The sequence below is a fragment of the Phocoena sinus genome, chromosome 8 (assembly GCF_008692025.1).
Source record: "Phocoena sinus isolate mPhoSin1 chromosome 8, mPhoSin1.pri, whole genome shotgun sequence".
Lineage (NCBI taxonomy): Eukaryota > Metazoa > Chordata > Mammalia > Artiodactyla > Phocoenidae > Phocoena > Phocoena sinus.
In genome coordinates this window covers 98,590,512-98,615,074 of record NC_045770.1, presented here as the reverse complement: position 1 = coordinate 98,615,074, position 24,563 = coordinate 98,590,512, and the positions used below count along the sequence as shown (strand labels likewise).

Sequence of the window (24,563 nt, the reverse complement as noted above, 5' to 3'; positions counted from 1 at the left end):
TAAGATTAGGGCACAGCCTTTTGCTTTTGACCAACGGAAGAGACAGTATGAGATGTCAGACTGCCACCCATATATCCCTCTAGCCTATCTGCCTTTAACAGGCTTCCATACTGTGATCATCCACTGGCTCACCTCTGACTACATCCAAAATGAGCTTTATTTTCCAGAGACAAAATTCTGTATTAAGGAACAACTGTGGCAAAAGTCAAGAGCTCTCTTAAGCTTTGGAATGACAAGTTTTGGTGGTTCCAGAAGACCTTTTTCTGAAACATCTAAATCACTGAAATAAAAACAGGACCTCTCGTTTTAAGTGGTTATTTTCACTACAGTCCTGCTTAAAGTTGGACCAGGACCTCTAGAGACGCTTATGCGGTTTTCCTTGTAACTAACTTCCCATCAGAGATCATTCACCCTGCCTTAACCACACAAAATAACACAAGTCAGGGGGAGCTGGTTAGATCAGGATTTCTTTTTATTCCTTGTTGGTTTAAAATGGCTAATCAGAATAAAAAATAAAAGGGCTTCTGTTTAGAGGCTGGGGTCTCCCCTACTTAAAGGTTAGAACCCAGGTATCCCCTCTACCCAGCACCATACTGAGGTGGGCTGAGGGGTAACCCCCAAGGGACAACTGGAGGGGCCTAGGCCTGCCACTCCTTCTCTCTATCCCGTTTTTGGCATGTGATGAGAAATATTGCTTTTTGGATTCTTCTCTCCCGGCCTTGAATTTAAAAATAATGTCAACCGTGTGAGTTGGGGGAAGGCTTTGAGGGGCCAGTTGAAGAAGCCCACCATAATCCCTCTCCCCCAAGAAGGGGGGATTATCCAGTATTGTTTCTGGAGCTCAGCCAAGCTCTTGTCCTGATCTCCCCACCACCACCACCAAAGTCATGGGGCTGCGACCCCTTCCCTGGGGGAAACTAAGTGCCAGTGAGCCTAGAAAACAAACTCTCCTCTCCAGGTCCTTCCCTCCTCTGACCAGAACCCCACCCAGACGCGCCTCTCCCTGGGTTTCTTTCCTGGTCACTTAGCACCAACAACAGGGGGTGCTATTTCCTTAGATGGTAACTGGAACAAAGAGAGGGAACCACGGGGGAAAGGAAGACTTCAATCCATGTCTCCCCTCTTTTCCTGCTGGTCTGAGGAATAAGAAGAGTAAAATCCCCCTCCTTATACATATCCCTCCCTCATTTTCCCATCCCAGGATAGATATATAATTTCTTTGATATTTATTTTATATATATATATATATATATATATATATATATATATATATATATAGTGTACACACACACCTGGTAACGCAGAAGAGGAAAAAAATAGAATCCGTAACAATAATAAAAAAAATTATTTCTGGTTTAAAAATGATCTGGTTCCCTCCAGGCGAGCAATTGCACAAATGTCCACTGAGTCTGGTCCAGGGCTTAAGGAAGGGGAAGGTCTTAAAAGGTGAAGGGGGTTGCTACCCCAGTCTCAGGGCCCCAACTCTCCAACTCCCCAACCCCACTGCATTTTATAAAATGTCCTCATCCTCTTGGAATCGGTTGTTTAAAAAATGTCCATGCAGGGGAGGGGAGCCCCTTGAGGAAAGGAAGGTGGCCACCTGGGGCCCTTTGGTGTAGGCGCAGAGGTGTGGGGGAGGGGAGCTGCCCAAAGCTCACACCGAAATCTCATAGGTGGTGCCACCCACCCCTGACACCTTCTTGACTCCTCCCCTTGTGGGGCTACTGAGAGGTGGCTGGCCTGGGCCAGGGGAGGCTGAGCCTATATTCTTGGGCTGCCCGTTGGTTTTGCTGTAGGCGGTCTTGAGCTGTACTTCATCTCTGGGAAGAAAAGAAGAGAGAGGTGTCAGAAGTGGGACACACAGCACCGAAAAGGGAGGTAGTTTAAAAAGTTAAGAGAAAAAAAAATATGCTTTCTACATATATACTTTCTTACACAAAGATTCCCTTTTATTTTACTGCCCTGCTTACAAGCAGCCTGATTCCCTCTCTCCTCTACTTACTCCTTTCACTCTCAGGCAAATAAATTACTTTTTAGGAAGACAGGACTAAGAAAAAAGTATTAATCCTCAGTCTCTTAACAGGAATAGCCCATGAAGGCAGCTGGAGTAAGAGTGAAAATGAAGGGCTATCTTACAAGCACGATAACCCTGGGTCCACTTGTACTAAAATGTACAGGTGAAGCCCTGATACCTTCTGCAGGGCACTACGCTACTTTTAAGTCCATTGGGGGCCAGGATGGACTAATACTTACTTGGGTGTCAGTAATGGCTGCAAGGCCACTTCCTCTGTCTCAGAGACACCAGATGGGGCTTTTTGGCTGCTGTAAGACATAGATCGGCCCACGTAGGGGGCAGTTGGGCCTGGTTCAGGGGACCCTAGTCCCCGGCCCCTTAGCCCATCTGGCTTGCCAAAACGGGGGACAGCTGGGCGTCCCAGTGGAGTCTTGCCCAAGGGTGATCTCTTCGAATCATCTGAGGAGGAACTAGTACGAGGGGCGTGGCCTGAGCCTGGTGTTGACTGGATGCCTGAGTCCCCCAAGCCTGGTTCTTCCTCACGGCCTGGGAGTGGGGGTGACTGGCGTAGCAGCTTCTCTCGTTCCTGGAGGGAGGCCACGATATGGCGCGACAGATTGTCGTACCGGACTGGTGAGGGCTCTCGGTGCGTTGGGCCGGTTGGCACCAAACGTGGGTGCCTCTCGGCTTCCCGCTGCTGGGCCAGCCGGGCTGACAGGAAGGGAGAGGTGTAGCCTAAAGGTGGGTCTGGCTCAGGCCCTGCCTGCACGGACTCAAAATCAGGGCTGTCTGAAGGAGTGAGCAGACTGTCGTAAGATAGGCTTCCATTACGTGTCTGGTTGGCCAAGCTCTTATAGGAGGTGGAGGTTGTGCCCTCTGAACGAATGGACTGCAACTGGCCCAGCTCAAAGCCTGTGCCCTGGGCTGACTTGAGGCTGGAGGAGCGTGAGCCACTGGACAGTGGATCAAAGTGAAAACTTTTGCCAAAGGTGGGAGAACGGAAGCTCTCTGGCTCCAAGCTCGGCTCTGAACGGTAGCTGGGATGACGGCTGCTCTCCGCAATTGAGGTTGGCTCCTTCAAGCTGTCCCCGCGACTCAACTGAGGGAGAAAAGCAAAGCAGGTTCTTAGTGCTCCCCCTCTTGTCCCCTCTTGGGACAGTAGGCCCCAGAGCCCAAGGAGGCAGTCAAAAACAGTATTTGCTATGTGCCAGCAATATGCTTAGAATTTTCACATGCATTATCCTGTTTAACCCCTAAAGTAAATCTGTAAGTAGGAACAAATAATATCTCATTTTAAGATGCAGGAAATGGGGCTTAGAGAGTTTAAGGAACTTCTCTGTGATGGCACAACTGGGTTTTGAACTCAGATCTGATGCTGTAATCAATGCTTTTATCTATTATGCTACCGTGACCTCTCCTGGATGAAGGACAAACTGTCAACGCTATTACTAAGCCAACAATTAGTAAAATGCCTTTGGTTTTCTTCTCTTCCCTCTGCTTCTTCCTCCCCTTCTCCCAGTCTTCTTTTTCCCAGAACAGCTGGCATACATGACAACCCTACTTCTCAGAGAGTACTCAGTACCTTGGCGCTGGAAGAATGAGGCATGGCGGCCGATGTACTGCTGCTACTGTAGCCCGGCCGGTACTTGTACATGGTAGGGGTGGGGGGGCTGTCCTTGCCCAAGAGGCTGCTCTCTGTAGGAAAAAAAAGGCCCAGGGGGCACCACTTTACAAGCTGTTCTCTTAACCTGGCTAGAGTTCCTTAAAGTACAGGGGGAGAACAAGGTAGGAAAAGATATACCAAGCAAAGGAACATAATGATTTTGCTGAAACCAAGACTACAGACTCATACCAGCCCAGAACACAGAGTGAGTGAATGTACCAAACAGATCCCAGAATGTTCTCTGGTCTGTGCGGATGCTGAGAGTACACACAGACACACAGAGATGTCCAACTCACTGCCAATAGCTAACTGTTATGTCATCCCCTTTCTCCCGGCTGTCCAAAGAAGTGGCTCAAGTACCACTTGCTGGGTTTTCTCAGTCACAACACAAGCATTATCTCCCAGCCCTTGCCTGTGTCATCTCCACAGCTAACAAATAATAACATTCTCACTCCTGCTTCTGCCCTTACCCTCATTAGTAGCCAGGCTGAGGTGTGTCCGTAGCCCCGTGTAACGGCTCAGGTCCGGCTTAGGAGGGGGTGGAGGTTCAGCATCTGCAGACTGGCTTTCTGTTATCTCCAAGCTTCCTTTAGACTGGATACATGAGGGAAAATCAGATTTGGAGAACTGAGCGTTAGGGCAACTCAAAGTATGAAACTGGTGTAAGAGGGGCACTGGGGAGTCATCACATACTTCTGAACTGGAAATGGAAGACAGGACACAAGATCAGTTTGGGGATGGTTTTGGAGAAAGAAAAGCTTTCAACAAGGGTTTCATTCTGTCACTTATTTATTTTCACCAACATCTACTTGTTGAGCTCCTACCATCTATAAACTGCTGTGTTAAGTCCTATGAAGACATGCAAATGAATGGACTAAATTTCTACTGTCAGTGAACTTACAATCTAATGGGAAAAAGAAGATATGTGTTTAAGTAACTTTAACACAAATCAGAAAGCGATAAATACTATAAGAGAGATGTAAACAAAGCAAGTTTCCATCTCTTTGCCATGGGTGAGACCCCCCAAATTACCTAGCTTTACTTCCCTAAATTCCTCACCTTAGTTCTCCTCAGCTCTCCCTGGATGCCATTGTCCATGATCTTCACAGTTATCTGCCCATCTGACACTTCTGGCCGAAGGAAGGGTGGTCTGATTACAATTGTCTTCTCTTTCTTTGGTCTCCCCAAATACCTGAGTGTCAAGAGTGAGAGGGCTTTCATTCATTCATTCATTCCAAAATATCTAATGGTTGCCTACCTTGTGTAGAGCAGTTTTACAAATACAAGAAACAGTCCTACCAGGCCAGGGAAAAGATCAGCATTGAACTGAGTTCTTTGATTCTATGAAGAACAAGAACAACAGCAAGACCAGGCCTATGGGCAGATACGCCTAGCTCAAGGCACTCAAGTAAATCTCATCCTCAGTTCTCCAAAGAGAGTAACATAATATCTGAAGAATACAACTGAACTCACAGGGTCCATTAAAGGATGGTATGCCTCTCCCTTGTAGGCACTTCTCATTCTAAGAGAACCCTCCCTAAAAGGCAGCCAGAACAAACCCAAAGAAGACAAAAGTGTTGACCAAGGGTGAACACTAGAGCAAAGGGGTAGGTGTACCTGGGTGCTGGGGAACTGCAGAGTACACGGCTGACATTGTTACAGCAGCCATTAGTGAAGGGGTTCACACCTCCCCGGAATTTACCCGTAACCTAGAGGGAGGGAAGAAGGACCAGATCAGTCAAAAAATGCGACCTTGACCTCCAAAAGCCAAAACACAAATCAATGACAAATTATTTTGCACCCACTATCTGGGAGATATAAAAATGAGTAAAATACAGTCCTACCATGAAGAAGCATAAGCTGAGAATGGGAACTCCAGAGTCAGGGTCATCAGTTCAAATTCTGGGTCCACTTCATGGTAGCTATCTGACCCTAATCATCAGTTTTCTTATGTAAAATGGGGATAAATAGCTCTCTAAATATTGAAAACTAAGATAACATAACGTAAGAATGAACAAGTACGGTTAGCTATTGTTATGGGCACAAAAATAATTGTTTTCCTTTAAGCAGGACTATAAGCTTCTTGAGGGCTGGCCCAGGTCTTTTACTGTTTCTATTACCTCAGAGCCTAAATCGACCAGTATACAGCAGACATTCTATAATGTTTGTTAACTAAGAAATGGCCCATTCTCATGCTTACATGAGGACCTGGACACCTCATCATAAAAAGTATACACTAACGAGAGGGTCCAGAGACACGTGCCCTGCTCTTCAGGGATCTCCCATCACTTCTCCCCATACCTGTTCATTGGTTGTGCGTCCCCTAGCCACCAGCACCACGTGAAATCCCGTGAGGCCAGCTACAGGGATGAAGAATAAGCCAGCCACACACATCACTGCCATTCTGAAGCCAGACAATCAAGGAGAGCAGAGCAACGTGATCTCGCCTTCCCCAGCCCGTGCTGTAGCCATCTTCCCTTTGACCCTCACTGCCACAGGACTCAACTTTCTACATTCTTCCCCCTCCCACTCCTGCAACCCACAGGCCTTGAAGGATACGTGACAGCCGTGCGGACCCCTGAGAGTTCCTCCACGTGGTAGAGGACATAAAGGAGGCCAAAGCCAAACACGCCCATAATGTGGGCTGTCAGGGAGAGAAGGAAGAGGAAGAAATAACGGTAGTTCCGGCGGCCAATACAGTTGTTCACCCAGGGGCAGTGATGATCGAATTCCTAGGAGCAAAATGAGACAGACTGAGCGGCATCCTTGGACCACGGCACTAGATCATTTCTGTCAAGCAGAACAAACAGCAGAACTTAAGTGTTTCTTTTAATAATCTGTCATCATGTTCACCATTTAGTTACAAAATTTAAAAACAGTTCATGCAGTTTATCTTGCTCCATCAATCTATAAGGAAGATGTTCCAGAGGTTGATCAAAGGCCAAGGCCACCTCTCAGTTTATCCTATGTGACCAAGGAACTCTGAGAGGTACAAATGTCAGAGGCTTTACAGAAACATTAAGATTCATGAAAAAAGAGGCCCGGAAGAAAAATCTGGCAGGCAACTGCTTACAGCTAAGTAAAAACGCACTGAAAAAAGGGTTAAAAATAAAAGACAAGGAATGCAGAAGAAAGAAATATATTGTAAAGTTTGAATGCAAGAGCATGATGAAGTGGAAGGAATGGAGAACACTAAGCAGGTCAAATAACTGAAAAGATGAGCCGAGGGATGGAAGGCTGGAGCTATGACTAATGGTGCCGGGAAAGCCTATGCCTACCCACTTGGGCTCCCTCCTGTAACAGAGTATTTATGCTCTACCTCTCATGTGTACATCGTTGCTAACACTTTCTGCCAGAGCTAGAACACAGCCCAGGCAGTCAGACAGGGCTGCATTTTCATCCATGGCCAAGAATCCACTGGATTCAATTCTTATTCTGTGGGTAGGAAGAAGATAACTTAGGTTCAGCTAACCCCACCCAGAGTTCTTACCTCCACACAGTTGTCACAGACGCTGCAGTGGGAACATCGAGGAGGACGGTAGAAGCGGCAGGTGGCACACCATTTCATGCGCACCTGGATGCCCTTGATCTCCACTGTTTTGTAAAGGGGAGCTCTGAAGTCATCTTCCTTGTCTTCATCCTCTTCAGCTGTAGAGAGTAAAAGTTAATGAAAAAATGACTATGCTAGAACTGTGTATTAGGCACTAGGGATGCAGTGGTATTTAAAATATGGCCTCTGCCTTCGAGGAATTCACAGTCTAATGGTGAGAGAGACTAGGAACTAGTAACTAATACGGTGAGATCAGCTCTATATACAACACTATGGAAACGCAGATGAGGAAGCAATTTATCCTACACTGGGAAACGAGGTTTAAGAATATGACTCAGAGGTGGCTCTGATATGCATATGCTGCTATTCTTGGTTTACATACTATATTTCAAAAGAAAGAGACACTTTATATATCAAAGTACATCTATAATGAGTTTGTGTAACAGTTCAGTATCTACAAGTACACGACTGAACTACAACAATCCGAAAGAGGAAGGGACAAACTAACATCAACCTTTTTTCCACACACAGACACCCTTGCCCAAAAGATCTTCCCCTAGTTCCCTATATACATTTCAGGACTGTTTCTTGGTTGCAGACATTCTCTTTACCTGAATGCCCTTTCAATTTTCAGCTATCAGAAACTCACCACCCCACTTCAAAACTTAAAGGACATCATTTGCCTTCTCATCTATAGTGTGCAATTTTCATTTTTTATTATTAATCTAAAAAAAATACCCGTGAGAAGGAAAAATTAACTAAGTGATGGTATAGGAATTAGAAGTTTTCACATGTACTGACTTAGGGAAATGCTAACAATGTAACTGAGTGAAAAAGTACAAGGTAAAGAACTGTACAAACAAAAAGATCCCATTTTGAAAACAAATAAAAACACACATATATATGCTACAGATTTATGGTATATACAAATAAATACTGTATGTATAAGTCTTCACAATATTGATTGGAAGGAAATATACCACAATGTAACTAACAGTAGTTATCTCCGGGCTGGGAAATTATAGGTGATATTTATCTTTTTTATACTTTCTATATAATGAATATTCACTACTTATTAAAATCTTTTTTAAAAAAAAGTTTTTTAAAGGAAAAAAATTCAAGTGCTACTTACATTGAAATACCTGATTCTTCCACACTATCATGTATCAGAAGTGAGCTTTCTCTTCTTAAAGTACTACAGTTCTTTGATTACTCTTTAAAGTTACCACAGTGTATTTATTTATGTAAACGTCTTCTCTATCTTCCCTTCAAGACCGAGCTATTTGACCATCATAATAATCATTCCAAATGACCATATCATAATAATCAATAAATATTTGATAAATGAACATTAAACACTCATTAAAATAGCCTTCCTTGGCTTTAGGGACTCAAAGCACCTTTTGTTAATCTACGCTTTGAAACAAAAGTCACCATGCACAGTGACACAGGCTTTGTGAGCACAGTGAATTTCAGAAAAACCTCTTCTCACTGAAGTTGCTATCGCAATCCCACCTGCCTCACTCTTACAAGGTAACTTCACATTTGAGAGAAAAATGAGATGTCATCAGTAACAACCATCATCAATTCTCTTTCTATCTCTTATTCCACTAATGCTGGTTGGTCCTCACTCTCACCTCCTATTCCAGAAACAGCCTACTTCTGTAAGCATAACCCTTCCAACATGCAGAGGAAAGCATCTCCTTCTTCCAGATGGCCACTCTTCAATTACCCTCTTTCATCACCTCCTGCTTCTCTCTTTTCTGGTTCCACCTCCTCATGCTATCAACATGCTGAAGTCTTCTGTATCATTAAACAAACAAAACTCCTCCCTCTGCCCTAAGATATTCCATCTTCTGCCTTCTCTGCTTAACTTCCTGAAAGAATAATCTTAATACTCATTGACTCTGCTTCCTCATTTCCTATTCACTGCCTTCCAAACCATTATAGTTTTGGTAATTTAACTGTCTCTCTCCCGCATACATACATAAACACACTATTAAAACTATTCTTGTTGGGAATTCCCTGGCAGTCCACTGGTTAGGACTCAGTGCTTTCACTGCTGGGGCCTGGGTTCAATCCCTGGTCGGGGACTAAGATCCTACAAGCCATGTGGCCAAAAAAAAACAACAATGAAAACAAAACCAAAAAACAACTAGTCTTGTGTGTGTGTGGTTTTTTGTTTTGGTTTGGTTTTGTTTTTTTGGCCACACCACGCAGCACGCGGGATCTAATATTAGTTCTCCAACCAGGGACGAACCCATGCCCCCTGCAGTGGAAGCTCAGAGTCTTAACCACTGGAACACCAGGGATGTCTCAAACTATTCTTGTTAAGTTCACTAATTTCTCAGACACTAAAACAATGGGCAGCTTTGAGTTTCCATACTATTGGACCTAATTTCTGATACTGCCAACCATCAGCTACTTCATGAACTTTCCTCAGTTCCCACTGTGTCCGGTTTGTCCTCTTCCTAACTTTCCTTGCTCAGTCCCTCTTCAGTGGCTCTTCAGCGGCTCCTCCTTCTCCTCATTATTAAAATGTCAGTGCTGGTCAGGCTGACTTTCGTTCCTTCCTAATCTCATTCTACTTTCTCTAGACGATCTTACTCCTGTTGCTTCAAATACTACGTGGCTGAGGACTCTGCCATGAGTCTGACTACTCAACTGCCCGCTGGGTACCTACCTGAATGATCCATTAAGTATCTCAAATTCAACATGTCTAAGATGCTCTGTCTTCCCTCCAAACCCACTCAACAGTCCTATAACTTGGGTCTTGGTTTATAAAGAACCAGCATACAACCTATCTTTCAGGTTAGGAAACTTGGAACTACCCTAGACAATTCCTTCACCCTCTCACTCTCCCCTAGTAAGCAATTAGTAATGAAAAATTCTGCTGGGTCTACTAATAAAAAATCTGTAAATCCAGCTTTGAATTCAAGTTCTCATCTGGTCTGCATTATTGCAATAGCCTCCCAAAAGGTATCTGTACATTCTTATAAGAATTATTATTGTAAAAGAAAATGTGATCCTGTGATTCCCCCAATTAAAGACGTCTTGCTGTCCAAAGGAAGAATTATAATCTATTTAATTTAGCACATAAAGTCTTTTACACTTGGCTCTGGTTTACCTCTTGCCCCTTCTGGCCCCACCACGCATTCTAACTTCCACCCACTGAATTCTGCATTTCACAGCTACAATTCTGTATATGCCGCTTCCTCTTCCTAGAATGCCTTTCCCTTCCATCCTCTACTCGGTAAAGGTCCTTCTGCCCTACCTTCAGCAGCATTTCCCCAATTTATCTGGGCAGATATAAGTGCCCTTTTCTAAGGTCTCAGAGAACCTTTCTCATGCTTCCGTTACAGTTTGTTATCACACTGTCACTCTCTAATTCATCTTAGATAGTATCAAAACTAGCAACAATGCCCAACCCATGTGCTCGAAATAAATTTCTGCTGAATGAGTAACTGAAAGTCAAAGAGTTGACCCAAAGTGGATCAGATGCCTAGAAGTTATGACATATATTCCTAAGATCCTGACTTGCTTTTCATCATTAGACTATAAAAGTATCCCAAAACCCAAGACTCCTAAGGCCCCAGACCAAATGTATAAATGTCCAAAAATCATTCTTTTTCAAAGGCAGTAAGATACTTCCAAGAGAGAGGAGGGAGATCTTACCTCGAGGGAAAATCCCTGGGTCCATGAAGGTGGCCATGCTGAAGTTGGCCAGCACAAAGAGAAAAACAATCGCATTGTAGATGGGCACTGCAGGTGACACGTAGAGGCTTAGTCCTGGACAGCTGCACAGATAATAAAGAAAGTGAGGGGCTGTCTCTAACACTTTGGACATCAACCACATAAAAAAAACCTATAAAGATTCAGGGACTTCCCTGGTGGCGCAGTGGTTAAGACTCACACTCCCAATGCAGGGGGCCTGGGTTCAATCCCTGGTCAGGGAACTAGATCCCACATGCACGCCGCAACTGAGAGTTCGCGTGCCACAACTAAGGAGCCGGCAAGCTGCAACTAAAGGCCCAGTGCAACCAAATAAATAAATAAATATTAAAAAAAAAAAAAAAAAGATTCAGTCCCCATACCTACATATAAATCTTGTGTGGTTCACCTTTTAAGTCTCAAATTATCTTTATCCTTCCCAACAAGTGGGTCTAGTTTCCCACAGAAATACTCATTTTAGGACTTCCGTAGTGGTCCGGTGGTTAAAAATCCGCCTGCCAATGCAGGGGACACACGGGTTCGATCCCTGGTCTGGGAAGATCCCACATGCCGTGGAGCAACTAAGCCCGTGTGCCACAACTACTGAGCCCGCGCTCCAGAGCCCACGCACAACTACGGAAGCCCGCCCGCTCTAGAGCCCACGCACCGCAACTACTGAAGCCCATGCACTCTGGGGCCCACAAGCTGCAACTACTGAGCCCACGCACCACAACTACTGAAGCCCGCGTGCCTAGAGCCTGTGCTCCGCAACTAGAGAAGCCACCGCAACGAGAAGCCCATGCACTACAATGAAAAGTAGACCCCACTCACTGCAACTAGAGGAAGCCTGCGCGCAGCTACAAAGACCCAGCGCAGCCCAAAATAAATAAGTAAATACTCATTTTTGATCAAGGTACAAGACTCATAACCCTTTGCACTAAAGTCTGTGTTCTTACCTCGTGGATCTTTGCACATGTTTTGGACTCTGTCCTTACCTCCTTTTAACCAGGCACAAGAGCTAGGGACTAAGTATGTAACTGACACCAGCTGCATTCCCTTCTCTGGAACAGCCTGAGGCTTCTGGACCCCAGCCATGCCCCACTGACCTGCACATTCACCCAAAGCATGGGACACCACCTGCCTCTCTGGCTTCTCTTCCCTCCTCCCAGCTGGCTCTGAACTACTCTCAACTGCCTAAAGTCTCTCCAGACACATTATACATCAGATATTCCTGAGAATTTTATTCAACTAGAGGCTAGTTCTCAAGGTAAAGAAAAGGAAACCACTCACAGGTAAGGAAGGATACCAAGACACAGGACTAGACCCCGAGATGAATAAATGAAGCAGAAGAGTGGAGGAGAAAAAAAAGGGAAGCTATCAGACCAAAGCAGCCCCAAATCCTGCAGGAAAAAGAAACTGGCCACACATATCCAATATTCCACAGGGTTCAAATCAAGAGATATGCTTTAGGTAACTTTTCCTTGACAAAATAGTGACCTAGTCCAGGATTAAGCTCAGTTTCTGTCAGGATATATGTCTCAGGAATGCTGCAAGAGCTCTCCCTTTCTCTGAAGATGGCTCCTGGGAGCTGGAAGTGTCAAAAGAACATGTGATGTGCTGCTTGCTTGGTCAGTGGTATCAAACACCCTCTCTCCTGTCTCAGCTCAGGAAGAACTTCCCATAACAAGACAGTGGCTAAATACCCTAATCTGCTTTGTGGCTGAGAACTTAATCTCCAGAATTAGGCCAGCATCTGTCCTTGTTCCCTTTATCTAGACCAGCGGAAGGAAACGAAGAGTTCAGTGAAGGAAAGGAAGAAGGGGCCAGGAGAACAAGACAGCAACTGACTCCGGAGAATTAATCCACAGCAGTCCTGGATTCTGTTGAGAGGTTATCTGTCTCCATTAAAATAAAAAGCACAGGGCTTCCCTGGTGGCACAGTGGTTAAGAATCCACCTGCCAATGCAGGGGACACGGGTTTGAGCCCTGGTCCGGGAAGATCCCACATGCCGTGGAGCAACTAAGCCCGTGCGCCACAGCTACCGAGCCTGTGCTCTAGAGCCCGCAGCCCCTGCTCGCCGGAACCAGAAAAAGCCCACACGCAGCCACGAAGACACAGTGCAGCCAAAAATAAATAAATTTTAAATAATAAAAAGCACAGCCCTGAATAGTGATTCAGGACAATGCAAAAGAACTGAGCTCCTCAATGAAAAATAAACTAATGATAAGAAGTAAAACTGATTGTCACAAAGCATCTCACAAGTCTTTACCAGCACCGTCTATTTATTCAAATTCCATTTAGCCATTCATTAAAAAAAAAAAATTTAAGTAAGTATTTATGATGTGCCAGGCTTTTTAGATAGTAATTATCAATTAACTCTGCTTCTCTTTATGGGTCAGTACATAATTGGGAGACAAAATAATGAAGCTAGAGCGCAGGCAGTGATTTCAAGGAAAAAACAGACCTTCAGTCACAGCTCCAGTTTTATTCTACCAAAGTCTCCTATGGAAGCCTCCTCCTCTGGGGGTTCTTTCATTCAAAAAAGATGTCCCCATACCTTGGCAGGATCTGGGGTGGAATACAAGCAAGAAGGCAAGAGTCTTTACACAGCCCCACCCAAAGCCTGACCTCCTAGGCTCTTTAAGAGGGAGGGAGAGAAACTGAAAACCAGTCGTCCAGGTCAGAGCACCTCCCTAGTACTTAGCTGTCACTTCAATTTCCACCCAGGGAAGAGGAGAAAGGGTGACTCACTTGACTCCTACAGCCTGGGAAGATAATTAGAAGGGAAAAAGAAATGAAATCCTTAGAACACTGAGGTGTCCGTGATTTAAATGTCTCATTCCTAGAACTGGCTACGTGGCCTCTTGAGCTTCTGAAAAAATAAGGGTATTCTCCATCTCTGAGGGAAACTAAGGTGAATGAGAATGAGACATCAGTCCCCTTGCAGGCCCAGATGTCAGTCTTTCTGACCCCATTCTTCCTCCAGTTTCTGCATTTCCAAACAAAGCAAATCACTCCATTTCTTGGACAGCCTGCCAATGACCTGCCCCTAGATAATGAACTTTACCCCTACAACCTTCTTGATATCAACCCATCCCAGCTGAAGTGTGTAACTCTAGAATCAAGTTCCAATATCTGTTGCCAAAATAAAGCCTACCCTCACAGTGGCAGTATCTGGAAATGATGCAAATAACTCAACTTCACAGGCAACAGCCGCTCCTAGATTCAAGTCAAAGACCATTGCTTCCAACCTGAGCACTCTGAGGAAACATCACACCAAGGAGAGGCCTGTGAGATCAAAGCCTGCTCCCACTGTATCCCACATTCTGCCTGGCTCCGGGAGAGGCTTGCCATTGCTACAGAACTTCGCCAGATTCCTAAGTGACCACCCCAAGTGGCCCATCTGAATCTGTTGCCTTTGATGGATGGAGAGGAGGGCTGGGCTGAGGAGCTGCTGGGCTCGTCCTTAGCCGATGGCAATAATCACAGAGCTCCAAAGCAGAGGGAGTGGCCGTAGCCCAGAAGGCTGGCTGACTCACCGATGAGACTCCCAAACCTACACCATCCCAGGGAGAACAGGCTCTTCTGCCCATCCCTTTAGCACTCCGGTTTTCAAGGCCAAATAAAATTGGGAGAGTGGGTTTCAATACCCACACTCCTGCAAATCTGTTTCCTAGCCCTCTCTAACTCTGCCCATTATAAAAAATGGATAAGTTCCTGGTAAGAAAAATAAAGTAGGAGTCAAGAAGCTGTGGATTTTAACCCTGTCTTGATCAATGCTTTGCTATTGTAGCCTTAGGTAATTCACAGGAAAGTCTCCAAGCTTGTTAGGTCAGCTACCTAATACAGGTACGAGAATGAAGGAAACAGTGTCTTAAATGAGCCTAGAATTCTTTTTAAACCAGCTGGTTTAATACTGAGCATTCATGGGATAGAAGAAACAAAAAAAACCACATTATTAACTATCTCCATCATCATCAATTATCATTCCAGCTCCACCTTCATCGCTAACTCCACTTCCTCTCCTCTGAACTACTAGATCCAAGAACATTTAACAGCAGAGGCACTTCGCTCCTCAAGAACAGATCCATGCATTCCTCCCATGCCCAGCACATACTCTGACTATGTGTACGAACACTGTGACTAGTGTTCTTTGGTGATGAGACAAGGCTAGAATGAATATCCCACTTCTTGCCCCTGGGGATCCTCAAGATTCCACAGGAAAACAATCTCTCCCCTTCTAGTGGATAAATTTCTCGTAAGAGACTTGATTTGTCCTGTCTTACCAGACTTTCAAGCAGCTGAGTACAAGATATAGGACTTGGGCGCTTATTCCTAGTTGAGAAAACAACGTGGGGACGAAAAGAACAACCACTGCTCAATTAATGCCCTAAATCACGAGGCTGCTCCCACTCAAATCAGGTGCTAGCGCCTCTGCAGTCATGGAAAAAAAGGGCCAGAAGGGAGAGTCACTGAGGTTGCCCAACTCTGTGGATGAAATGCTTGAGAGGGGATAGAAGCAGAAACTGTAATGGAGAAAGCTCTTTCATGGACGGGACACTGGAAAGACCATCACGGATTTCTGGACAACCCTGACTCAGCCTTCCCACAGAGGATCACTTGCAGCGGAGACTTTACCCCCATGTCCTCCCCATCAATTTTATTTTATTTTAAGATTTGTTTTTTTGATGTGGACCATTTTTGAAGTCTTTATTGAATTTGTTACAATATTGTTTCTGTTTTATGTTTTAGTTTTTTGGTCACGAGGCATGTGGGATCTTAGCTCCCCAACCAGGGATCGAACCCGCACCCCCTGCATTGGAAGGCAAAGTCTTGACCACTGGACCACCAGGGAAGTCCCCACCTCATCAGTTTTAGAAACAGATATATGGGAAACTAGCTGACTTAACTCACAGCTCAAAGAGACCTGAGGGGATACAAGTCTGCGATTTATTTCAAATGGTATTGCCAGGAGCCCTAAGAAGGCCTCAGGGGTCCCCAGGAAGGCAAAGAGGAGAGATGCAGTGTCTGGGCCTCTATGCGCCAGCCTCACGTGAACCAGAGCAGCCCTACTCTGACATTTTAAATACTGGGGTTCCCCCAAAAGATCTCATTTGAGAAAAAAAAGGTCATATTGCTTAAATAAACTGCTCTAGGTCAACTTCCTCATTATACACAGAAGAAAGAGGTCCACAAAGGTTAACAGACTCTACCAAAATCAGCTTGCCCCAAACAGTGCTTATTCCTCTCACCTGGCACTGCCCCCTGCCAATCACAAAAGGAGACTAAACTAAGCCAGATGAGGGTCCAGGCCCATTATCTTAAATGCAGTGTCTGTTACCTAATGGGGACCAGGAGGGTTACTTTAGCAGACACTCTCCTTCCCAAATAGTGAAAAGGGAAAAGAATTAACACAGGTTCCCCAATAACTCCTGCCTAGTTTTAGTACTGGACAAACCCTATAAATGAGAGGGACGGGGACAAAGGGGGAGACCTCAACTGTTCTATTCGAGGTTCTCTGGGGCAGAAGAGGATCACCATTTTTTTGATGACGAAGCCCAACTGATAATTTCAGCTCATAGCCTTCCCTACCTGACAGACACTCGGAGGGTAAACTGTTCCTAATTAGTGGAAGCCCACAGGCCTCCACTAATTATGTCTGCCAACTGAAAGGGCTCTTCCTCCTACTCCAGTCCTATAGGTCCTAAAGTAATTCTCACCTGGGGTTTATACTGATGTAAGAACAGACAGCTGTAGCCTAGAGAAGAGAACAGGAGGATGACAAAGTAGCTACAGGTTTAAGGCCCCAAATAGGAGCTGGTTCAAAAAGAGCCTTCCTCTTGTCTCTATTTGAAACCAGTAATTCTTTTTTAGGTGGTATATGGTTTTAAACATAGAACTGAACATCAAAAGGGACAGAACAGCTCTGGAGAACAGCGGCACCTCAGCCCAGGTGTAGACTTGCAGAGGAACTGCTATGGTCAGATGGCGAGGAAGAGATGAGAATTTCAGAGGTACCAAGAGCTAGGTAAGATAAACAGGGTACTTATGTCTCCCCAAAGTGGACAGGGGAAAGCCTAGGGAGGAAAAGACAGCCCAGAAACGTGTCCTGAGGAAACTGCCAGGGAGAACCCTAGCTAAGACTTAAGGCTCTTCTAACTTTGGGTTAGAGGCAGTAATTCCAAATAAGAATCAATACTGTCCTCCAAAATTCTTTGTCCTAGGGCTGAGAGACCATGCAATAAGGAGGGCCCCCTACTCTTCTAACATCAGGCAACGGGGAAGTAGGTTAAACAGCTTCAACTCTCAGTTGAGAAAATGTCTATGTCAGGACAACTCTTTGTGGCAGAACTGGTATAACCAGCCAAACACTTCAATGGTTCCAGATTAGCAAATTAAGAACAAGGTTTCTGCTTGTCCAAACTCAAGAATGGATGGGTTGAAAGAGAAACCACTTAGCCAGTTCCCCAAATTTCCTAACTTCCCGAAGGCTTTGCCTCTTAAAGGAAAACAGACCCTCCCCAATCAAGCAGGTCTAAGGGTGTCAAATTGGTGTTGTACTTATCCCTCCTGACACAGCACCACAACAGCTACAAAGATACTAAGATCCCATATAAATGTCCCTTGGTTAAAATGCTGATTCCACTCAGTGGTCATAAGAGCAGAAACCAAAACAAGTCTGACACTGAAGACTCACTCCTTATGGGTGGGAGTGGAATCCTTGAGGGTTTCAACAGGTACGCTCAGGCTGAAGAGCTGGGGGCCGAAGAATCTAGGACTTCTACTCTTTAGAGGAAGAGGTGGGAAGCAGGAGGATGCCCACACCTTAGATAAGAGATTCATTCTTTCCTTGTTTAAAAACTAAATGGGAAAACACCGTATTTACTTTACTTTTGCATTATTACTCTTTTGGCCAAACGACCCATAGTTTTTAGAATTCCTTCTGGCATCAGAAGCTCTGTTTGGGTGGAGGTGGCGGGTGCCCCTTCCCTCCTATCTCAGATTTAATTTCTGTCTGTACCCCAGCAACTCCTGCTCACTCATCCTTCAATGACTCCAAACTGCTTTTATTCCCTACCACGTCAATTCATTCTCTTCTTCTTGCCAGCAACCTCACACTGGCTCTAAACAGCACCCCACCATTAGGTCTGAGCCTGAATCACAGCAAAGTGAACTCCCCAGAAAATCTAGCATGCTCTGATTGTTCCAAGAGCTACAACCGGAACACTAACTCAATGACTCAACAGTTTAAGGCTCAGAAGCCTGGTACTTGTTAATTTATAAACAGGTAACGGCAAAGACGCTTGCCAGGTAGTCGACAGCTGAAATACCAGGGAAAAGGAAAAAGATGTAAATCACTCACGTCTCCTCCAGTAACAAGCAGACGAACAAAGGCCGAATATCCTAAGTGGGAAATCTTTCGACACCAACTGTTTTTCCTAATAGGACCAGGGAATGGGAGAAATGACTGTCATTCCCTTCAGCAGGAACTAACGTAAAGGAAGCCTTCTAGAACTCTCTTCCTAAGTAAAACTTGCCCTTTCCCAGTGGCCTTCACTTCTCCAGCCTTCGGCTCTTAAGAATACAGAGAAAACCATCTGATAACACTAAGAGCCAAGACCATCTTACTGGTATACCTTCGAAATCAACTCTGAAGTTCTCTAGTACTCCCAGTTCCCACAGTCTCAAATCTAAGCTTCAGATATCCTGGGGAAAAGCCACCACTTTTTGAAAAGCCTTTCATCTGGTCCAGTTCTCTCACAGAACTGACTGCTTAGGCTGCTTCAAGACTCTGGTGATTCCCTCCCATTTCCTTCCTAGTGCAGAATCATCTAACGATGAAACTGGGTAGGAAAATACGACGACATCTGTGATTTCAAAGGAAGGGAGGCAGGGGAAAGTAGAGGAGTCAGCAGAGTAAAATTCCTAACAAGGTCGAGAGGGTAGGCCTGTTCTTACTCTTCTTGCCGCATCTCTGGGATCTGGATTTACCTGTATCAGACCTCAAACTCTCCCAGTCACTTGCCTTTGCAAGTAAGTAGCCAAACTCCAGAGGAAAAATACCCCCTCGCCCGCCTCCCATGGAGCTCCCCCACCCCCGCCCATACCACCACTGCGAGAAAACTCACGTAAAGGCAAAGAAGAGGGTCGTAGCTCCCACTAAGAAGATGGCGGCTGCCGAGACTGGAACATACTTGCTGGGTTTGAATCTCTTTCCAGACTCCGCGGGCATGTTGGAGCTCTGATGGAAGATCTGCCCTGCCGCATAGCCCAGGCCCACACAGCGGCAGAACAGACAAGAAAATGGGATGAGGGAGACAACGGCCAGAGGAGTACAGAAGGAAACCAGGGAAGCAGAAAATTTAGAATTATCACCCTTCCCCCTCCCAAATAAAACCAAAGGTCAAAAGATCTCAAAGGAAGGAAAGCACATGGGAGGGGGAAAGGTGATTCCAAATGATGAATAACCACCTCCCCAGAACAAGGCAGAAGGAGAGACTAAGAAACACAACTTGTACAGCTTAAAAACTGGAGACAAACAGTAGGCTGTACACATGAAAATGGCTGCAGGTAGAGAACATGGGCAGTCAGACAGATCACGGAACAGCTCATGGAGGGAGGCGAGTCTTCCGAAGGAAAGAAGGGGAGGATACCAGGGTAGGACGGAACACTTCAAGCAAGGAAAAATTCTTTGGAGGAGATACTACAGAACCTCCACGACTACCACACTTCCACAAGATGTGAGCAGCACCCAAAAGAGCTGTTTCTATTTCGATCCAAGAAGGAACCTGGCGCCCCTTCCAGCTTTAAAGAGAAGCCGTTTTTACTGCAGTCTTTGTCCCTTTCAGGCAGCTTTCTCAATGCCACCACTCCCACACCTTGACTTCAGGACCTGTAGTCTGGCAATGGTGGTTTAATTTTATTTACTTTCTCTTGATGGTTAAAGCTGGGCAGCAGCTGTTACAAGGTTGAGTTGTAAATCCTTTTCTTTGAAGGGGGAGGGAAAACAGAGAGAGAGCCCGAGCTCGTGCAAGCTTGCCTGTCTTCAGTCTCTTGTTACTCCCAAACCCTTTAAGGGCTCCTCTTCCTATGGAGTTCATGCAAAACTAAAGGGAAACATATAATCCCTGAAGCCATGTTCTTCCCAGTAAGCAAAATAAGATGAAGAAATCAATTCCACTCGATGATACTTTTAAAAGCTACTGTGGATGAAAGCAAAGTTCCAAATAGGCCCCGGTCCCCAGGTTAGTCAATGCCTGATGTCTCCTCTTCAATCCTGGGCTTCCTGGACGCAGACTTCAACTGTTACAGTGCCTCACCTGGAGAAAAACAAGTATCTTCATCAGAGAAGTTTTTTCATGGCATTTTCATGGCATTTCTGAAGACCAGCAAGGCTAAAACCCCACAAGCTACTCTGTTAAAAAGTGCCTTCTGAAAGAAAGATGATTTTCTACTTTCTACTTCACTATGGGTATGTGGGAAAGGACTGAGAACTGGGAGGACAATGGGTTCAGAATTCTTCACTCTTCTAAGTCCTCTTCATATTGAAAAAAGAAAAACATGGCTTCAGCTGGCCTAAGGTCATCAAAGAACTAGCTCTTGACACAGATGGGGCCCATCTCACCTGACACATATGGGCAGTAACAAATACCAAGAATATCAAAGTCTAAAAACAAACAAAGGCACAGCAGTGAAGGGCAGTCCTAGAAAAGAGACTTGTCTTTGAACAAAGAGAATATTTATTGCTACAATGAAAAAAGAAAAAAGTAGGACGAAATTAGGACAGTCTCATTTCCTTTCTGTGTATGTCTCTCTCACTCTTACCCTTCTATACTTTTTAGTTATAAACTTAAAGAGGCAAAAGCTGAATTTCTGGTCTTCTGAAATAACTCATGAAAGGAGCTGGATGAGAAATGTCCCTGCACTGAAAGGTGAGATGCCCTCGATGAGAAACTGAGTCAACAAGGTGGGGGGGGGGCTGGTCTTTTTCTTCCCAATTCAACAGTTTTTATTCCTACATTGGCCTATTAGGAAGTCAAGTGAGCCCCACCTTCCCTTATATGATTAAAAATAACAATTATTTCTGTTGATGGTAGTAGCAAAATAACATTAGCACTTTGGATTTTATAGGATGCTTTTCATCTAGTGATCGCAAAGCATTTAACTCATTATCTGGTGACACAGTTCCTTATCCCACTCGGTAAAACTGAAGTCTAGAGAACGCCTGAGGCCATTCCACTGAATGACTTGAGCAGTCAGGTTCAGAACCCAAGAGTCCACAGGCCCCTTTGCCGACACAAACCCTTTCTACCTCTTTCTCATCCACTACACTACCTGCTCAGTGATGACAACTTGGAATCTGCAGACCAAAAATTTACTTAAGGTTTTTTTCCACCTAAGAGGAGTAATAGCTTCCTTAATTCCAAAGGCTGAAATTAAAATACCAGAAGTTTTGAATAGTGAAATATCAATGTACCCTGGAACTTAGCACTTCCTCTCTTTTCTGTGGCATGAAAGGCTAAGGTGCCTTCCTTCAAGATTCATTCATTCTCTCTCTCAAAAAAAAAAAAAAAAAAAAGAGTTTTAGAGGGCCAAACAGCATTATTAGAATAGATTGATTCCTACAGGAATCAAAACCCAACTTTCTGAATTTAGGCTTAAGTAACTTTGTTAACAATGAGAAGCAAATTCTTGCTTTACAGACGTACTATTAAAGTAAACTTGCCCCTCAAAAGCCCAAAGATTAGAGAAGATGGAAAATTGCACTGCTTATATTTTATCTAGGGTAGGATATCATTTAAACACCATATATTATTTCAGATATTTTCTGACAGGAGAAAAGTCACATGGGCTAATACTGCCAAAGTAATTCAGAGACATAAAAGGCCACGGCATCTAGGGAGTACATTACTGGGAAACAAAAGATACGTGTCTCAGATGTTTAGGGCATATGCATTAGAAGTGACAAGACAAAACCTAAGAATGTATTGGGTATAATAAAGATGCACCAAGGCTTAGCAGAAGGATGTACTGTGGGCAGTAGGGATGAGACTGCAGGGTGAGTGTGGCTCATCAGAGCCAGCAGTCTGGATCCGTACCAGTGTAAGAAAGGTGTACGAGAATGTGTATGACACATTTCAGGCTTAGTCTATGCAATAGTAATGTGTATATATAACACAAACTATAGAATATGTGATTTCAAGGCTTTAACAAACGTTTAATACAAGTACCTCCTTAAAGGGGTAAATGGACATGGCAGCATGACTGAGAGCAAAAGTACTGTTTGTGGAAATAAAGTGGTATAATAGTATAATACAGTAAATCTGAACACAGTTATCAACGTTTCATGGAATAATGCACATGTCAAGATACTGGCTGAAGAGTCAAACAGAAGTTTAATATGGGTATTATCATCTTATACCGAGGTACCAAAGTACATGGCAATATAAATCTTGTAAGCATTTAAAGAACGGGTGATAATGAATATTCTGAAGAGATTTAATATAGTACAAAGGGATACTGGGATAAAAGGATAGAGATGAGAATATAAGGTCAACCTAGACAAGATGGCATTAACCAGTAAGTGAAAAATGCAAGGCAGAAAAATGGTCTAGAGTATAACATATAAGTGATCCTACACCTCCTTTCATAACGCTGTCACTTTCTTGTTCTCATTTCAATGTTTTCATGCGGCCAAGTGGGTAAAACACTTCCTGCCCTGTCCCATAACAGATTCCTATACGTAAAAAAATGGCAAATATATTCGAGTTCCCACTTGTAAAAAGTACAAAGTACTAAAAGCGTGGAGCTCCCGGCTGGTGGGGGTAGGGGAGGAAGCGGACGGATGCGAAAGAACAGGTAACAGGATGAGGCTTGAGCCAAAATAAGTATCAGAAGAATGGGGCGAGGGGACGTGAAACGCAGGGAGGGAACAGCATCCAGTCCCCAGCGCGGAGCCGGGGCACTGAGAAACACCGTATGGGGCAGGGCTGGCCGAGACAGAGAAGACGGAATCCGCGGCAGCAGGGCCCACTGGGGCTGCGGGAGCAGGCTGCGGGAGGCGACAGAGCCTCGGGACGCAGGGCCGGGGGCGGAAGGGGCGGCGGCTGGGCGCCGGGAGCGGAGGGACCGGGGTCCCGAGCTAGGACCCGGCGGCCCGACACTAACCCGTTCTGAGCCCCGGCAGCCGTGGATCCCCGGCCTCTATTCGTCGTCCGTTTCCGGGGCCCAAGGGTCCCGCCGCAGTTGGATGACCCGGCCCGGGGGAGGAATGGGGCCTCAAGCCACCTCCCCCTCCTTGGTCCCCCTTCCCTAGAGGTCACTCTCCCCTCCCACCTTCCTGGCCCGGCACTTCCGGTTCCGCAAGGACCCGTGTCCCCAGTACTCACCCCCGGCGCGGTTCCCGTTACCGCTGCCGTCGTAGTCGCCGCCGCCTCTCAGCAGCGCCGTCCGGCCTCTGAGAGGCAGCGCGCGGCCCCCGCACGCTCCACGCCCGCCCCGCTCCGCGCGCTCCCGCCCGGCGACGCTCGTCTTCGAGCCGGCGCGCGGCCGTTGCCCTCAGTGCCGGGTCGCGAGCCCTCCCAGCGTTCTCATTGGCTCCCTGTCCCGGGTGCGCGCGACATCTCGCGCGGGGCACTTTTCTCTCATTCATGCGGCTCGCGCCGCCGTGCCCGCCCCCGCTCACTCTCCCATTCACCCATAGCCCCCACCCCAACTCCGCTCTAGGGCGTGCGCGCGCACCCTGGCGACCGCGGCGACCTCGCGGCCTGATTGGCTGCAGGAGCACAGCGCCGTACCACGCGAGAAAACGAGAACGCGCGCGCAGGGCCGTCAGGCTCCGCAGGCAACGGGGAGAGGAGGGTGGGCGTACTGCGCAGGAGTTGGAACTGGGGAAATGGCCGAGCGAATATTCCTTTTTCCTTTGTCCTGCTTTCTACCCCTCCTGAATCGAAGCAGAAATCCTCAGAAGTAAAAAATAATTATACGTGTTTACTGAAAGTACTCAAGAACAAGCAGCTACCCTCCCGAATTCGCCAAACCCCCCCCTCCAATAAGTATGGTACAGTCTAGACAGGCTTCTGACGTAACCAATCATCCACTGGCCCCTTCGTCTTCCTGCTTCAGCCCCTTCATGCATTGGCCAATGCGGTTTGGCCACTAAATAGCCCTCCCCCAATCCCTCCCCCCTTTTTGGATGGCGAAAACTTTATTTAAAACCATCTTTATGGAGCATCTTTATGGAACTCCGACGAGTTCCTTGGTACCAGCAGAATCCCAGGATGATGGAAAAGTCTGGGCTGTGGCTTCCGCAGGGAAGGGCCGCAGGGACTGGAAGAGTCAGTGGGGGCCGAAGCTCCTGCCTAAGGCACGGGAGGAAGAGGAAGGAGAGCGGCCGCGAGCCTTGGAGCCGTAGTGCCAACCGTGGAAGGAGGCGCAGGGAATACGCGCTGTAGGCGGTGGCAGCCCCCTGGAATGAGAGCCGGCTCTTGGCTCCGCTTATTTCCCTGTGTTTCACCGCAACACAAAGGCTGGACGCCCCCAAGCCTAACCTCTCCCAATCCGGGAATACAGACAGGAAGGAAAAGGTTCTCTAGAAGCTCCAGTCCCTGGCGAGCTGCTGGCC

At 45.9% G+C, this 24,563-nt stretch overlaps 1 protein-coding gene across 3 annotated transcripts; it reads right to left on the bottom strand.

The window, feature by feature from the left end:
- Window positions 1–447: 447 nt before the first annotated feature.
- ZDHHC5 (zinc finger DHHC-type palmitoyltransferase 5) lies at window positions 448–23,630 on the bottom strand. Of its 3 annotated transcripts, none has more exons than XM_032640002.1 (12): window positions 23,329–23,630; window positions 19,069–20,259; window positions 10,903–11,024; window positions 7,168–7,325; window positions 6,237–6,409; window positions 5,979–6,081; window positions 5,295–5,386; window positions 4,737–4,869; window positions 4,148–4,271; window positions 3,597–3,709; window positions 2,254–3,113; window positions 448–1,820 (listed from the first exon to the last, which is right to left on the bottom strand). In XM_032640002.1, exons 2-12 carry the CDS (start codon window positions 19,170–19,172, stop codon window positions 1,655–1,657), a joined length of 2,148 nt encoding a protein of 715 aa, XP_032495893.1. In that variant the 5' UTR covers window positions 19,173–20,259; window positions 23,329–23,630; the 3' UTR covers window positions 448–1,654. The 3 variants fall into 3 exon arrangements, with proteins under 3 accessions (XP_032495893.1, XP_032495894.1, XP_032495895.1); XM_032640003.1 differs by lacking the exon at window positions 23,329–23,630 and adding an exon at window positions 23,108–23,241; XM_032640004.1 differs by lacking the exons at window positions 19,069–20,259; window positions 23,329–23,630 and adding an exon at window positions 18,303–18,321.
- Between the last annotated feature and the right edge of the window lie 933 nt (window positions 23,631–24,563).

What these genes read in the sequence shown, in the direction of transcription:
- ZDHHC5 (XM_032640002.1), bottom strand. Translation starts at nt 19,172, where the DNA reads ATGCCCGCGGAGTCTGGAAAGAGATTCAAACCCAGCAAGTATGTTCCA. An exon ending in CCCAGGGATTTTCCCTCGAG is followed by an intron (nt 7,326 to 10,902) that starts GTAAGATCTCCC and finishes TACTCTCTACAG; the next exon opens with CTGAAGAGGATGAAGACAAG. An exon ending in CTCATTCTTCCAGCGCCAAG is followed by an intron (nt 3,114 to 3,596) that starts GTACTGAGTACT and finishes TTTCTCCCTCAG; the next exon opens with TTGAGTCGCGGGGACAGCTT.